At 58.3% G+C, this 14571-nt stretch overlaps 7 protein-coding genes across 9 annotated transcripts; 4 read left to right on the forward strand and 3 right to left on the reverse strand.

Annotated features, from left to right (window-relative positions):
- Window positions 1-954: 954 nt before the first annotated feature.
- On the forward strand, window positions 955-2787 carry TPK2_1 (cAMP-dependent protein kinase; the record flags this gene model as incomplete). The annotated part of the gene is made up of 4 exons (XM_047981677.1): window positions 955-1926; window positions 2005-2258; window positions 2319-2696; window positions 2760-2787. The coding sequence occupies 4 exons, from the start codon at window positions 955-957 to the stop codon at window positions 2785-2787; spliced, it is 1632 nt and encodes a 543-aa protein (XP_047837637.1).
- Window positions 2788-3436: 649 nt separating this feature from the next.
- Window positions 3437-6027, forward strand: JDV02_000818 (uncharacterized protein). 3 transcript variants are annotated; one of them, XM_047981679.1, is made up of 7 exons: window positions 3437-3970; window positions 4032-4103; window positions 4156-4220; window positions 4279-4460; window positions 4531-5168; window positions 5235-5424; window positions 5514-6027. In XM_047981679.1, the coding sequence occupies exons 1-7, from the start codon at window positions 3884-3886 to the stop codon at window positions 5756-5758; spliced, it is 1479 nt and encodes a 492-aa protein (XP_047837639.1). In that variant the 5' UTR covers window positions 3437-3883; the 3' UTR covers window positions 5759-6027. The 3 variants fall into 3 exon arrangements, with proteins under 3 accessions (XP_047837639.1, XP_047837640.1, XP_047837638.1); XM_047981680.1 differs by having other exon boundaries at window positions 3437-4103; XM_047981678.1 differs by lacking the exons at window positions 3437-3970; window positions 4032-4103 and having other exon boundaries at window positions 4198-4460.
- JDV02_000819 (uncharacterized protein) lies at window positions 5847-8537 on the reverse strand. The gene is made up of 3 exons (XM_047981681.1): window positions 8128-8537; window positions 6065-8071; window positions 5847-6010 (listed from the first exon to the last, which is right to left on the reverse strand). Exons 1-2 carry the CDS (start codon window positions 8436-8438, stop codon window positions 6202-6204), a joined length of 2181 nt encoding a protein of 726 aa, XP_047837641.1. The 5' UTR covers window positions 8439-8537; the 3' UTR covers window positions 5847-6010; window positions 6065-6201.
- A 336-nt stretch (window positions 8538-8873) lies between these two features.
- HAT1_1 (Histone acetyltransferase) lies at window positions 8874-10779 on the forward strand. The gene is made up of 3 exons (XM_047981682.1): window positions 8874-9071; window positions 9124-9408; window positions 9462-10779. The coding sequence occupies exons 1-3, from the start codon at window positions 9044-9046 to the stop codon at window positions 10604-10606; spliced, it is 1458 nt and encodes a 485-aa protein (XP_047837642.1). The 5' UTR covers window positions 8874-9043; the 3' UTR covers window positions 10607-10779.
- Window positions 10675-12204, reverse strand: PRO3 (Pyrroline-5-carboxylate reductase). Its single transcript, XM_047981683.1, has 2 exons — window positions 11898-12204; window positions 10675-11839 (listed from the first exon to the last, which is right to left on the reverse strand). The coding sequence occupies exons 1-2, from the start codon at window positions 11959-11961 to the stop codon at window positions 10887-10889; spliced, it is 1017 nt and encodes a 338-aa protein (XP_047837643.1). The 5' UTR covers window positions 11962-12204; the 3' UTR covers window positions 10675-10886.
- A 208-nt stretch (window positions 12205-12412) lies between these two features.
- Window positions 12413-13553, forward strand: JDV02_000822 (uncharacterized protein). The gene is made up of 3 exons (XM_047981684.1): window positions 12413-12703; window positions 12763-12936; window positions 12998-13553. The coding sequence occupies exons 1-3, from the start codon at window positions 12428-12430 to the stop codon at window positions 13433-13435; spliced, it is 888 nt and encodes a 295-aa protein (XP_047837644.1). The 5' UTR covers window positions 12413-12427; the 3' UTR covers window positions 13436-13553.
- A 42-nt stretch (window positions 13554-13595) lies between these two features.
- Window positions 13596-14499, reverse strand: MNP1 (54S ribosomal protein L12, mitochondrial). Its single transcript, XM_047981685.1, has 2 exons — window positions 14167-14499; window positions 13596-14102 (listed from the first exon to the last, which is right to left on the reverse strand). Exons 1-2 carry the CDS (start codon window positions 14377-14379, stop codon window positions 13776-13778), a joined length of 540 nt encoding a protein of 179 aa, XP_047837645.1. The 5' UTR covers window positions 14380-14499; the 3' UTR covers window positions 13596-13775.
- Window positions 14500-14571: the final 72 nt, after the last annotated feature.

Here is a 14571-nt window from a genome sequence, read left to right on the forward strand (position 1 = left end):
AAGGAGAGGGAGGGAGAGTCGCAGAACAGCCCGCTTCAAAGCGGTATTGATTGTTTTGTCAACGCCGCCGCCGTGGTGGTACAGTACGTCCTGTATCTTGCAAGGAGCGACAAACCTGGAAGGACTTGACGGTGCCACATCGCTGTCTATCCACACACACACACATACCGCACCACCAACATCTCATCGTGGCAACGGCACGAACTCGTAGCGGCGCGCCACGCTAGGAGGCCCTCGAGCCCACACTGCCTTGGCTCAATTCAGTCGCTGGCTCGAGGTCTAACCCCGCTGCCTGCCGCTCGCACCGCACCGCGCCGCACCGCACCGCACCGCACCACCAGGTGTCCTCGATGGGACGTGCCCGCTGCTGCATCCCACTGCCAGCCAGCCGCCTCCACTCTGCTGCTCGCAGCAAGTGCAATTGGGGGAGCTCCAGTTGAACTGGCCTTCCCCCCCGCCGCCGCCGGCGCACCAGACAAGACAAGGACCAGACGAGGAATTGACCACCGCCCCGGGACCACCAACCCCAACTGCAGCAGCGCCGTTGCAATCCAGCACGACGACACGGAGAGCACCAGCAGCAACCACAGCACCACACGACCCGCCACCAGCAGCAGCCACCCAGCAGTCTTCTTGACCTCCTGGCGACTCGACTGCTGCTGCTACCTACTTACGTACTGCAACCGTGTCTGCGACCGACCACCAAGCCGCGCTTGGGACCACCGCCTGCCGAACGTGCCCTTGTCACCCCTCATCGCCGTCGATCAGCAGCTGCCGTGACATCCAGACCAACCCCCCCCGCCGCCGCCTCCCCCCTCCGCACGATCAATTGAATCGTCCGACTCGCCAAAGGCCGGCAAGCAAGGGCGCCCCTTTCGACGACCACTACGAGAGCCCGGTCCATACTGCCATTGTCCCTCCGCGTCGCCTCCCTGGCACACCCCTTCCTTCGGTATGCCTTCACTCGGCGGCTTCCTCAAGAAAAAGCGAACGAGGGACAGCAAGGACAGCAACCCCGACCCCTCCACCTCCAACCCCACCAGCCCCGTCATTGCATCGGCCACCACCAAGCTCTTCGGCTCCGCGTCGTCGCAGCAGCAGCAGCAACAACAGCAGCAGCAGCAACGATCCTCGGGAGGTACAGCCACTGCAGCCGCCCAGCCTGGCTTCGGGTCCAACGCGTCCTCGTCTGCGCCGCAGCAGGAGCAAATGAACCCCCAACACGCCGGCGGGGTCTACGCCGCCGCGACCCAGCAGCACCACGACGGCCAGAACCTTCCTACCATTAGCAACCTCATAAACCAGCCTCAGAATGATGGCTCCTCCCTTCCCGCCGCCGTCGCCAGCAGCAACAACAACAACTTTGCGTCCCCGCCCTTCACTGCTCAACTGGGCCATCATATCCAGCACCCCCCCAGCGCGAGCCCCGGCACCGACCCCTCTCGAATGCAACAGCAGCAGCAGCAGGCATACCCACAGCCTACGATGCAACAGCCCGGTCAACAGCCGCCGGCGGCCGATCAGCATCTACAGCAGCAGCAGCAGCAGATGCGCCCGCAGCAGCAGACGTATCAGCCGCATCACCAGCACCAGCTTAGCCAATCGACACCCCGAGTCACTAAGGGCAAGTATTCGTTGGGCGACTTCGAGATACTGAGGACGCTCGGCACTGGTAGCTTCGGGCGAGTCCATCTGGTTCAATCGAAGCACAACCAACGGTTTTACGCCGTCAAGGTACTCAAAAAGGCCCAGGTTGTCAAGATGAAGCAGGTGGAGCACACCAATGACGAGCGCCGCATGCTGAGTGATGTTAAGCACCCGTTCCTCATTACTCTATGGGGCACTTTTCAAGACTGGAAGAACCTCTACATGGTCATGGACTTTGTTGAGGGCGGCGAGCTCTTTTCGCTACTGAGAAAGTCGGGGGTGAGTATCCCCCCCTCCTGTCACCGCTGGACCCCCGACCCTCTAGAGACTCGCTTCAAACTGACACAGGGCTGGTAGCGCTTCCCGAACCCTGTTGCCAAATTCTACGCGGCGGAAGCTACGTTGGCGTTGGAATACCTGCACTCCAAGAACATCATCTATCGAGACCTCAAGCCCGAAAACCTCCTGCTAGATCGGCACGGCCACCTTAAGATCACAGACTTTGGATTTGCCAAGCGTGTGCCGGACAAAACATGGACTCTTTGCGGCACTCCGGATTACCTCGCCCCCGAGGTCGTCTCTAACAAGGGATATAACAAGTCTGTGGACTGGTGGGTGTTTTGGAGCTAATGGTCGAAGGACTTGGTTTTGCTGACGCTTGATGCGAACAGGTGGTCTCTTGGTATCTTGATATACGAGATGCTGTGCGGCTACACACCGTTTTGGGACAACGGTTCACCGATGCGAATATACGAAAACATCCTCAAGGGCAAGGTCAAGTACCCGGCCTACATCAACGGCGATGCTCAGAATCTCTTGGAGCGGCTCATCACCGCAGACTTGACGAAGCGTTTGGGAAATCTGTACGGAGGTTCGCAAGACGTCAAGAGCCATCCTTGGTTCGCCGAGGTGACGTGGGATCGACTGGCGCGAAAGGACATAGACGCTCCCTACACCCCCCCCGTCAAGGCGGGTCAGGGAGACGCCAGCCAGTTTGACAGATATCCCGAGGATCCAGAAAAATATGGGCTTCCTGGCGGAGCCGACGAGTGAGTACATTGCGAAGTATTGCATGGCTGTTGCGTACGGGCTAACCGCTTGCCTTTCACCAGGTTCGGGAACTTGTTCACCGAATTTTAAACCGCAGGTGACTGAAGGGGGGCATGGAAGGTGGCCAAGGCGAGACACGGATCGGATTGAAGAACTAGGCGAAGAAGATATGCTTTATTACTGTCTTGTCTCTGCGACAGCTGGGACTCGGGGCTGGGGGGCTCGGGGAGCAGGGAACACGGGGCCAGGGGCGCACGGATTTGTTTATACGAGTGCTTGAAACCAAGAGGCTCGGATCGGGTGGTCGGGGCTCCAAGGGCCGGACACAAGCTGGGGAACGCACAGTCTTTCAAGTCTCTGTTCGCAGCAAAAACGATATGAAGCACTTTGTAAGTTGAATACGGCCGCGGCTACCAACGTGACGCACTTGCGGTGCTCTTGCTGTCCAAGGCAGGATAAGCCACGTAAAAAGCAGCTAAGCTTTGAGACTTGACGGGACCCCGTTGCGAAGGCAAAATGGTTGGTCGGTTGCGTGGGAATCGGCAGGGGCCCCCAGCGGGAGCATATGTCGGGGGGCTGGGCTGCCCAGGGCGGTGGGCGGACTGTTCAGCGGGATGCGGGGCGGTGGACGCGGTGAGGTGAGGTGGCACCTCGACTGGCAAGGCTCCAGCTGTTTGCACTGAATGGACTGGAGTCGAACACCGGGCTGGACCGGGCAGAACCTGGAATGGGCCCAGGGGCCTGGAGCTCTGCCAGAGTGGGAAATTGGCCCCTTTGAGTGGCCGCCGACGGCTCGCCAGCGGCATATTAAAGTCACGAGGCTGGGATCTGCACTGCGACAGGGCAGGAGCGCCCAACAGTAGTTCCAATGGTTAGCACGGCGTGCCCTGTCCGGCCTGTTCGTGCGAACTGCAGACAGGAAGCAAAAGCAGAACCGGAAGCAACCAGAAGCAGAAAGACGACAGGGCCCTGTGCCTCGTACGCCCACAAGTGCCGCATTTTCCAAGTGAAAAGGCGTCCAGCTCGTTCCATCTAACAACTTTTCGTCGCCTCGCATCCTCAAAGACGCCAGGAAAACGCAGCCGCACGGCGTCTGAGCCCCGTGCCGTGCTCTCGAGCTGTCGGCGAGCAAGACTGCAACAGCTGGCACAGAGCGGGGGCGGAGGCGCAACCGACGACCACCACCATGGATGATTACATGTTCCGCTACTACATTGACGAGTGCCGCGTCGTGGAGGAGTCGACGACCTATGTTGAGATATTCAACTACTCGGTCAGTCGACCTGGGGGCCTCATCTCGTTTCATGTAACAATTGCTCATGCCAGCCCCTCAGGATCCGTTCTACAACTCATGCGAGGAGCACGCGCTGACGCAAGATGAGTTTGACAACTTCCTGTACCAGAGGGTGAGCCGGTCCCTCCATCGCATTGCCTGCAACCCTCATTGACCGTGACAAGGGCGCTTTCGCGCCCCCCGACAAGATGCGCGAAGGGACGAAGCTGCTCAGCGGGCTCCGGCTCGTGTAAGTTTCCGTCCCGTCAACGTTCATCGGCCGCTCCCGTTTTCTGACACTTGTCAAGCGTCCAAAAGAACGCCAATCACAAGGACACCTTCATGTCCAAAGTCATATCCTTGCCCAAGAGCTCTTATGAGCGAATGGTTCGCGTGCTCAAGCTTCCGTTCCGCGCCATTGAAACGACGGCGGTTGTCGGGCCGTTCTTTTGGTGCGCTCACGACCAGGATGACGACGACCCTCATCTGCGTAAGCTGCCTGGCCCCTTCTTCTTTCTTTGCGCGCCACCTCCTCTAGATTGTGCGACTGACCGTTGTAGAAATTGTCCACCGCAAGTCAGACGTCCGTAAGAAGGGCAAGACGCGCGGATGGGAGATGATGCTGTCCCATTCCTTCAAGACCAACATCACCACTGGCTTCATCAAGGGCACGCCTAGCTCGGACATTGTTAAGACCATAGACCATGCGCGGGCTTGCGCGGCGCAAATCGGGCATCCGATGCTCCTGCCCATCATCATCCTCTCGTACGACCTCTCCCCGACACACGACCAAAAGCAACGCGACGCCCGCGACTGGCTTCGTCGACTGGAGAATGCGGTCAGTCTTCGAGACGAGGTGGAGCAGCACGAGCAGTATTTTCAGGACGGCCTGCTCGAGGTGGACGGGCTTAACAGGGACCTCGTGGAGTGCCATAGTCACGTCATGTGGAAGCGGCCGCAGGCATACTGGGCGCTGGCCAAGGAGATGGAAAGGGCGATGGAGAAGTTTCGCAGCAAGTGGAACTCCATGAAGCCACCAAACGACCTCATGAACGAGCCTGAAAAGATGCACAGGAAAGAAATTGACAAGCTGCACAGGAGTATGCAGGCAAGACTCGAATTCTACAAGGTCAAGATCAAGGGGCTTGAGAACTACATCCACACGACGCTCGAAAGGCTCAAGGTACAACGCGAGGCGGTAAGTTTCTTTTGGACCTGGAATTCGAGCCTTGCTCTGGCAACCTCCGTTCTGACAGATTCATAGTTGTATAACATCATGTCTCAGAGGGAAGCCAGGCTGAACCTCGAGATTGCCGGAGAGCAGCGTCGCATCGCGCACGCGAGCAAGCGAGACAGCACGGCCATGAAGACCATATCGCTCATGGGTGCCCTGTTTCTTCCGGGCACTTACCTTGCATCCGTCTTCAGCATGACATTTTTCAACTTCCAGACCGGTACGCTCATTCTTACCCCCCGCGCCCTCAATCTCTCCCAAGTACAACATGGAAAAAGTAAGCTGACATGCATGGGTGGATGATTGCAGATGCGCACCCCATTGTCGCATCGCAGCTGTGGATCTACTTTGCCATCACGGTCCCCGTCACCGCCGCCATCGTCGGCTCATGGTGGTGGTTCGACCGTCGTCGCGAGGCGCAGTACATGCTCGACGACGCGGACCTGGAGAAGAACATTGACAAGATGGAAAAGGACATCATGTTCCACCTGCGGAAGAGAACGATGAGCAAGGCGAATACCTGGAACACCATAACGTCGCCCACAAGAGAGTAGTAACTAGCGGCGACGATGAATGTGATGGTGACATGAAAGCGGCAGCCACAGCACGCATGGAGACTGCGAGCGAGCATAAAGAACTTGAGTTTTGGATCACGGACGATTAGGCTGGTTTTCTGGTATATGTTTTTGTCCCCTCCTTCACCCATGATGACTCACGATTTATGACGTTGGCATCAAAACGCAGCATCATACATGTAAAGCCTCAATACATAGCAGAATACAGACAGAGAGTGGTTTTGGAGGGGCCTGTTTCAGAGTTAACCCTGTTGCTTTGGGAGCTAGTATGACTGAACTACGTACTATGGTTCGAAAGTCTATGGTGATCCGACCAAAAGGGGCTGATTCCCTGGCTGGAGGAAGGTCCAAGAACGCCGCAACAATGCAATCTCAAACAGGCTCGTATCCAAGAAAAAGCAGCAAATATCCATCATCAGGCATCAGATACGGATCTGCCCCCTGCCGGCGCCGGTACTACTACTACCGTCGCCACCACTACCGCCGCCAAACCACCTCCGGATGTCGCCGCCGCCACCGCCACCGCCGCTGCTTAGCCCGGCGCTTCCGCTGTCGTCGCCGCCGGCGTTGCTGCCCATCCACTTGGGCTTCTTGATGCCGCTTCCCAGGTCCTGCATCCACTTTGGAGTCTCGATGGTGTCCATGGTGTTCTTCATGCGGTGGCCGAGGATCTGGAAGATGTTATCGTCCTCGGGCGGATCGTCGGAGAAGGGCGGTACGCGCGCCGAGGAAGACTGGCTCGCGTGGCGCCGCGGATTGGTGGTGGAGGATCGCATGGGGGACCTCGCGGGAGAGGCGGCCGAGTCCCTCGCGGAGGGAACCGATAGAATGGGGACGGAGCGGCCGACGATGTTGTTGCCGGCCCCGGCGCCAGAGAGCCTGGCTATGGCGTCCTCTCGCCGCCGCAAGAGCGAGTTGCCGCCCAACTCCCGCTCGATGAGATCACGGCCCTCTCGCCAGGACCCCGTGCCATAGTTGGAGGGGCTACCATCCTCCTCGTCGATGATGTCGATGCCCACGAAGAACCGCTTGACCTTGCCGTAGAAACCAAACAGCGTCGCCACGACGGGGATCAGTACGACAATGGGAAAGATTTTATCGAACCACCGCCCGAGGTCCGTAAAGTTAATCAGCCTCCCGAGGAAGTTGTAAAAGGTCGTCTTCTCGTACACCTCGGACGTGAGAAGCGTCAAGAAGTTGTATGATAGCGGCACGCAGAGTTTGGCCACCTGCGTGGCGTACCAGAACGCCGCCTCATGCGCCGTATTGCGCTTGACCAGCGCTCGCCCGCGCCAGACCTTGACCTCAGTCATAGAAGTAAGGGCAGCGGCGCACATGTAGCAGATCCAAAAGGCTGAGATCATCTGACCCGCAAAGCCGACCTGCGCCTTATTGCCCACCCAGTGGTGGATCACGCTGAGACGGACCACGGAGAGCATGGGAAAGGGGAACTTAGCGAATTCGGACCAGACGATGCAGGCAGAGGCGGCAGCCAGGAAGAAGCCAAGTCCCAAGCGCGCATATGGGAAGATGTGGTAATAGCAGAGGTACCGCGTGTATGGCGTTAAAATGGCTGTCGTTTCCCAGAACCTAGCATGAGGCGAAACTTGGCCAAAGTCCAGCTTTGTAGACGCTGCTGAGTCGAGAATCGTCTGCATTTCTGACGCCTCGTGCACTAGCCGACCCCATTCGTCCACGTACCGCGACCGGGCGTGCCGTGCGCGGACGAGCTTCCGTGTGAGGTCCGCCAGGTACTTTTCGGTAACGACCGAAGGGATAATGCGGTCTGTGCTTGTCATAGGCGCAATGGAAGGCGGAGGCTGGCTAATCGAAACGTTGGCAAGGTCTTGGAGCTCCTCTATCCAGTCCTGAAAGTCCATGGCGGTGCCCGTCTTCCGCCGGCCCAGCTCCTTGACCTGGAGTTCGATCTCCTGGAGGGTGACGAGTGCGTCCTCCATCTTTTCGTGAGCGATCGGAGCGCGGCTTTGCAAGCGGCGCAGCCTGCCACTGACGCTTGCGCTGCGGATGAGCTGCCTCGGGATCGACACCAGCCCGTGGCCCATCAAATAAATGGCGAGGAACAGGCCCCAGCAATACGCAAGCGCCATGACCAAACCTTTCAATAAATCGAACGTGAGACGGTATGCGATTGCGACGTAGACGAGGCCCACGATGCTCGCCGTGGCGACAATAGCATAAAACTGGGCATTTTGGCGCAACGAGTATCGTAGCTTGTCGTTGGGCTCGCGGTATCCAGCATCGGAATATTCGGCAAGGATGGGAAGTATGAACCTATTGCCGGAGAGTCAGAGAAGAGGAAAAGCGGAGGAGAGTCAAGGCGCACACACCATGTCAGGACAAAGGTGAGCCAGTACGTGATGCGCCAGGCCACCAGAACCACCCTCTGAGGGAGCCAGATCCCGCGCGTCGCCTCGTCGTCCGTGGCGGCGCTCGACGCCAGGTCTATGGGGACCAAGATGATGGCGACGAGAGGCAACCACAGCGCGAAGAAGATTGGAACGAGGTAGAAGGCGGGCGTGGTGCGCAGCGGGAGGTAGTGTCGCAGGATCAGGAGGACGGCGACGGAGATGATGAGGAGGGCGAATACGGAGAAGACGATGGAGCCGACGGGCACTGCTGCGCTCATAATGTCTGCCATGATGATGCGCGGCTGGAGGAAGAAGAAGAAGCCATCCGTGCTCGTCGACGTGGGTTCAAGGGCGGGCGCAGAGCGTCGTGGTCGGATGTTCCGGTGAGAGATGACGATGGCACAAATCGCAGCTCCAAGAAGGTGCCTGGGACCTGGACGTCGCAAGTCGTAGGGGCCGCCGTGGGTCTCATGACGCAAGCGTCACTGGGGCGGCATGGCGGGCAGTGTCCACTGAGGTGTGCAGTCTTCTACCTGCCCGTGCATGGTACCTAGGTACCAGGTAGGTACGAACGTACCCTGCTATTGTGCCCACTGGATGCCCACTGGAGTTCCAAGGACCCTGATGTCGACAGGCTGATGAATGGTCGATGCCTTAATTGCGGGGCGCCAACCTTTATTAATTGACTGGGCGCGTTGAAACGCGGCAGCGCCTCACCCAGGCGCGTCTCCAGCTTAACCTTGGAAGGTTTCCATTGCCCGCTGCTGGGACTATCATCTCGCATCCTTTCCTGCGAATTCCGCTGAGCTTCACCCGCACGCTACTTCAAGCAATAAACTCCAGCGGCGCTTCTTCGATCGAAAACCTCGAAGCTCTGAAGCTCTGAACCGTCGCGATGGCGTCCGTGCAGGATCTGGAAGAATGTACGCCGCCGTGATTGCGCAGCTTGAACGCCGCTTGCTAATGGATCGCTAGGGATGCAAGACGCCAGCAGCGCGCTCTCCATCAGCCTCGTTTCGCCGACTGCGTCCGGCGTCAAACCCATCGCGACCTTCCACCCCAAGTTCACGTATCCCATTTTCGGTGACGATGAGAAGGTTTTTGGCTACAAGGACCTCAAAATCAGCCTGCGCTTCCGCGCCAACGACATGCGACCGCATTTGCACACCGCCTACGGCAAGAAGCTGAAGCCGTCGCCTGGAGTGGAAGAGCCGACCGATGTGGTGGGCGTGCTGGACGAAGGGCATCATCTACCCAAGAGTATGTGCGACCAAGCCGCGCTCCTTCTGCTAATTCATGCTGACGCCCCGTAGTTGCCTTTGCCAAGGGATCGGACTTTGAGAATGGCTCCAAGCAGCTCGGAGATAACTACACGCCCCCAGGCAAGCTCCACGCGACAATCGACGGCGCCGATGGTCAATACGAGGTCTGGCGAGGCAATCTGGACGACGCAGCCGTCCGGCAGCTCAACACTCGTGTCCAGATCTTCGTGCCGCTTTTCATCGAGGGTGGTTCCTATATTGGCCAAGATACCGAGTCCGATGCCCCCGACATCAACATCTCCGACGCTGACCGTTGGACATTGTTCTTCCTGTACAAGACACAGCCATCCGACATTCAACCCGAGAAGAAGTCGTACACCTTTGTCGGATACTCGACCGTCTACCGCTTCTTTTACTTCCAGCCACCCACGCCCCCTCAGTCTCCCAAGGCGGACTGGGAGCTACCGGAGGGACACATCGACTTGGCAGAGCTGCCGTGTCGGACACGGCTTTCACAGTTTATCATCCTCCCACCCTTTCAGGGCCAAGGCAATGGCCATCTACTCTACAAGACCATCTTTGACTACTACCACAAGCACCCTCAGACCCACGAGTTTACCGTGGAGAACCCAAGTGAGGTGTTTGATGACCTGCGAGACATTTGCGACCTCACATTTCTTAAGGCGATGCCTGAGTTTAGAGCGCTACGCCTCGATAGCTCGGTGACAATACCGAAATCTGGCCCGTTGCCGGCTCTCATCCTCGGCGCCGACATAACCGAAGATGTACGGAAGAAGGCAAAGATTGCACCGCGACAGTTTGCAAGGGTCTTGGAAATGCATCTCATGTCTCAACTGCCGCTCTCTGTACGACCGAGCTTGGATCTGGACGCCATTGTCCCCGAGCCAACCAAGGCGGACAAGCACGAGGAAAGGCTTTGGCAATTGATTGTCAAGCAGAGGCTTTATAAGCACAACAGGGAACTCCTTGCCCAGATTGATCAATCGGAGCGTATCGAGAAGCTTAGAGAGACCCTGACTGGCGTCGAATTGGAATATGCACGGGTGCTAGCTGCGCACGAGCGAGCCATGTCGCACACGAAGACATCGCCGCGGGGGGGTTCGAATGGAAAGCGGAAGCTAGACGAGGCGGAGCCTGCGGAACCCAGCAAGAAGGCCAGAGTCGAGGACGAGTGAACGTTTCTCTGGCGGCAGGCTCGCGGATACCGCGAAAACTGGGAATGGGCGTTTAGGTTACGCAAATAGGGTGTAAGATCATGTGTACTTGTCTATAAACCGGGCCAGATGCCCGGATCCTCTTTCTCCTCTTCATGTCCTTCGTAATATGTCCAGCCACAAATATCAACGGCATCGCCGGCCGGAGGAGCATTTTTCGTACCTCTGTTCTGCCACTCAAGTTATGCGAGGCTCTCTTCCCCCATCAACATCGCGACACAGCTGCTGTTATGTATGCACTTTACTGGCTGCTTGGAGCAGGGCCAGGCCTGGTACCGTTCACATTCTTGACGCCCTCTCCAAGCTGACTGGCGATGCAGGTGGCCTCACGGAAGGCTCTCGAGACGGTACCCCGAACGCCGCCATCCTCTAGGACAAGCAGCCCGCCAATGGTGCAGCCGCCCGGTGTGCAAACCTTCTCTCTCAGAATGGCAGGATGCTCGCCCGACTGCACTAGGCCTGTCGTTCCCCTCATGGACTGGACGGCCATCCTCTGCGCCTCGGCGCGGGGCAAGCCCATGGCGACGGCGCCGTCGATGGCGGCCTCGAGCATGAGGGCGAAAATGGCGGGGCCGGAACCGCACAGAGCGGTCGAAGCGTCCATGTTCCCTGCGGGAAGGTAGACAACGTCGCCGATGCGCTTGAAGATCCAGGTTACGAGGGCCTTGGTGGCTGGGGGCAGAGGCGGGGTTGACGTGCCGATGACGGTCATGGATTCACGGATGAGGGCAGCGGTGTTGCACATGGCGCGGACGATTCTGCAGCGGCCATCCTCCTCCGGGTCCTTGGACGACACGGCGCCGTGCAGAGCAACTTCCATGTGCTCGACGGTAATGCCTGCGCAGACGCTAATGAGGAGCTTTCCGTGCAGGGCCTTGGCCATGCCGGGCTGGCCCAGGACGTCTTTGACCATGTAAGGCTTGCAGCCGAGGAGGACGACCTGAGCCTGCTGGACGGCTGCAATGTTGTCGTTTTGCACGACCTTGACGACGGACGAGTGCTCCCACAGAGTGGACTTGACGCGCTTAGCGCTCTCGGCACTGCGCACGCAGGCAATGAAGCGCGAGGGCAGCGAAGGCGGAAGCTCCTCTGACGGGGTCGACGTGCCAGAGGTGGGTGTCTGCAGGGGCTTGGGGCCATTGAGCTCGGCAAGCGATGTGAGGATGCCATTGAGAATGGCGATGCCCATGGTCCCTGAAAGAAGAATGAGCCTTGGCTGTTAACGTATCCCATGGGGCAAGGGTCATCGTACCGCATCCCAAGACGGTCATGGTGAAGTCCGAGGACGAGTGCTCATGCTGAGGAAGGGCGAGCATCTTGGCGACAGGTTGGGTATACTTTGGGGTGAGTCTTCTGAACCGAATGGATGTGAGAGAAAAGTATGAACTGAAGCTCTCTCCAGTCGAAGAATGGGGGTGCTGAAACGACGTTTAGGCAACTTGGTAGGCTTGCGAAGACTTCAAAGCTGGGCATCCGAATACACAAGAAGTCTACTTGGTAGAATGGGGCAGAAACGGCTTAGCCGATGGTATCCAGTGCCACCTGTCGCGAGATTTTCGTGCTGCTGCGGGAGTGCTAACTGGACGAGCCTACTGCCATTGTGCAGCACTGGGCCGCCTCCGATTCCGGCTGCGGGGGTTCCCGGAGCTTTGCCGCGGGGCTGTCGTGACTGCCACCCCACTTCTCTCCTTCCCTGTCTTCACCTTGCCCGCTCACCGAGACCAGCGCGCCACTCACCGAGGATCCGCGTCTCGCAAAACGAGGCCTGGCCCACTCGATTCTATGTCGCTTCACACACTCACCAGGTGCAACTCAACACACTTATGCAATTTCCAACGCCGCAACCTGAGCCGGCCACATATCCTTAGCTGCAAGGATAGAAGCGGGGCAGAAGCGGCAACGATGGCGGACCCTTTTGCGGTGCGCATGCACTTCAGCTCTCAGCTACAGCACCTCAACGCCTCAGTCAACTCAGCACAAAAGGCTGCTCAGTATGCGCTCAAGTACAGGGACATGGACGAGGACCTACATTCATGCATCCTAGAGCAAGTTGAGAAAGTACCGTTCCTCACCAAAACTGTCTTTCCGCACGTATCTGTATTGACACAGGACCTCAGAACAACATGAATACGCGGGCCAACATCATGTACTTCATCGAGCACTTCTTGGACCTGGCAAAGGAGGGGCACGCAGACTACATCCGCATGATGCAGCGTGACATCATACGCGTTGTTGATGCCGTGGCCCCTGATGACGGCTCAGGGGCCGCAAATGTAAAGGTCGTTCGGAAAGTGAGTCGCACCAGATCCATCTCATGTGCCCCCATGGACCTTGACGCTGACCGCTCTGAAGGTTCTGCAGGGTCTTCAAGGCAAGGGACACCTGGAATCTCAGACCGTAACGCAGATAGAGGACGTGCTGAAGGAGAGAGAAACCAACGACGATGACCTGGGTCTCGCCTCGTCTCCCGTTGACGTTGAGATGATTGACAGACCGCAGTCGCATTCGACCCCGAGAAACAGCAGACGGCCGGTGCCGCACAGGTTAGACAAGCGGCAGATCGAACAGCGCATCGAGGAGGACCGCGAGCGACACAAACGGGAGAGGGAGAGCATCTGGGCCGTTCCCAGGGGCGACGACGCTGAACTGAACAAGCTGTGGGAAGAGACGAGCGATTTCGGCGAAGACGACGATCGACTGGTGACGGAAGAGGAGGAAGACTTTATTAAGGAGATGGAGCTGCAACAGTGTCCGCACAAGCAGTCGCTAGCAAACGGTCAACTGCATTGAGTTGTGAGTCGGGGCATGGTCAGAGGCATGATATGGCGTTACGGCGCCATTCTGTGAGTGTTTCGGCAATAGGTTGGTTGGAATACTGTTAGATACCCATGTATGATTTCGTTGTCGGCTTGAAGACATGTGTGCATGCCATGTGATTTCGAATCTGGGTCCCAATATACCCGCCCTCCCCTGCCGAGACACATGCAAATTTGGGACGCTGGAAAAGAGCTGTTCCATTTGACATGGTGCATTTCTGCTAGATACTAGTACACGTGGTTTTGTACATGCAAACCCGCCATCTATCGTGCCATCCCGCCTTGGTGTGTCGCGGCAGTACCCGGGCGTTCCTCTACTCCATCACGACCGTGGCGCCCAGCTCCTTCATGGCGGCAATGATCTTCTCAGCCTCCTCCTTGGGGACGTTCTCCTTCATCATCTTGGGCGCGCTCTCGACGAACTTCTTGCTGTCGACCAGACTGAGGCCCAACAGGCCCTTGACCTCTTTGATTATCTTGGCCTTGGCGGCGGCGTCAAATGCTTCCAGCTTCAGAGTGAACAGCGTCTTCTCGGCAGCAGCGGGGGCGGCCTCCTCAGCCTCTTCGGCGGCGGCGGGTGCGGCGGCCGGGGCGGCAGCGGCAAAGCCGCCGATGGGCATGTCTGGGATGTTGAGCTTGGTCTGTCGCAACCGTTAGCTGCCGACGCTCGTCGACTACTGCGGGCCAAGCTCCTGATCCACCTACCTTCAGGCTGGAGACGAGGTCGGCAGTTTCCAGTAGCGTAAGCTGGCTGATCTGGTCGACAATTTCGGCGATCTTGGGGTTGGTCGGGGCGGTCTCTGTCGAGTTGAAGCGCCGTGCCGTCGAGGCGACGCGGAGGATCTGTGCGGAGGACCTGGCCGCGCTTGCGGAGCGCAATTGGCGGGCGCAGCTGCGCGCCGCGTACCGACAAGACATGGCTATGCTGTGAGGAGGTGTGAGGATGGGAGGCGTGCGGGACGGGAGGTTTGAGCGTCGTGTCGCGTGCGGGATTCTCCTTCGACAGTCAAGCCTCGAATTGAGCGCCCTGGAAGTTTTTCGAGCTTGCCCATGCCAGCCACTGGGTGGTCGCGGGCGCTCGGCTTTGGGACCACAGCGATGTCGGTGATT

This window comes from Purpureocillium takamizusanense, chromosome 1 (genome assembly GCF_022605165.1).
Source record: "Purpureocillium takamizusanense chromosome 1, complete sequence".
Classification (NCBI taxonomy): Eukaryota; Fungi; Ascomycota; class Sordariomycetes; order Hypocreales; family Ophiocordycipitaceae; genus Purpureocillium; species Purpureocillium takamizusanense.

Coding starts and splice junctions, on each gene's coding strand:
- JDV02_000818 (XM_047981679.1), top strand. CDS start 3,884: ATGGATGATTACATGTTCCGCTACTACATTGACGAGTGCCGCGTCGTG. Junction 4,104..4,155: donor ACAACTTCCTGTACCAGAGG/GTGAGCCGGTCC, acceptor GACCGTGACAAG/GGCGCTTTCGCGCCCCCCGA. Junction 4,461..4,530: donor TGACGACGACCCTCATCTGC/GTAAGCTGCCTG, acceptor TGACCGTTGTAG/AAATTGTCCACCGCAAGTCA.
- HAT1_1 (XM_047981682.1), top strand. CDS start 9,044: ATGGCGTCCGTGCAGGATCTGGAAGAAT. Junction 9,072..9,123: donor CGTGCAGGATCTGGAAGAAT/GTACGCCGCCGT, acceptor ATGGATCGCTAG/GGATGCAAGACGCCAGCAGC. Junction 9,409..9,461: donor AGGGCATCATCTACCCAAGA/GTATGTGCGACC, acceptor GACGCCCCGTAG/TTGCCTTTGCCAAGGGATCG.
- PRO3 (XM_047981683.1), bottom strand. CDS start 11,961: ATGCTCGCCCTTCCTCAGCATGAGCACTCGTCCTCGGACTTCACCATG. Junction 11,840..11,897: donor CATGACCGTCTTGGGATGCG/GTACGATGACCC, acceptor TTCTTCTTTCAG/GGACCATGGGCATCGCCATT.
- JDV02_000822 (XM_047981684.1), top strand. CDS start 12,428: ATGTCGCTTCACACACTCACCAGGTGCAACTCAACACACTTATGCAAT. Junction 12,704..12,762: donor TCCTAGAGCAAGTTGAGAAA/GTACCGTTCCTC, acceptor ACAGGACCTCAG/AACAACATGAATACGCGGGC. Junction 12,937..12,997: donor ATGTAAAGGTCGTTCGGAAA/GTGAGTCGCACC, acceptor ACCGCTCTGAAG/GTTCTGCAGGGTCTTCAAGG.
- MNP1 (XM_047981685.1), bottom strand. CDS start 14,379: ATGTCTTGTCGGTACGCGGCGCGCAGCTGCGCCCGCCAATTGCGCTCC. Junction 14,103..14,166: donor ACCTCGTCTCCAGCCTGAAG/GTAGGTGGATCA, acceptor CGGTTGCGACAG/ACCAAGCTCAACATCCCAGA.
- JDV02_000819 (XM_047981681.1), bottom strand. CDS start 8,438: ATGGCAGACATTATGAGCGCAGCAGTGCCCGTCGGCTCCATCGTCTTC. Junction 8,072..8,127: donor CTCACCTTTGTCCTGACATG/GTGTGTGCGCCT, acceptor CTCCGGCAATAG/GTTCATACTTCCCATCCTTG.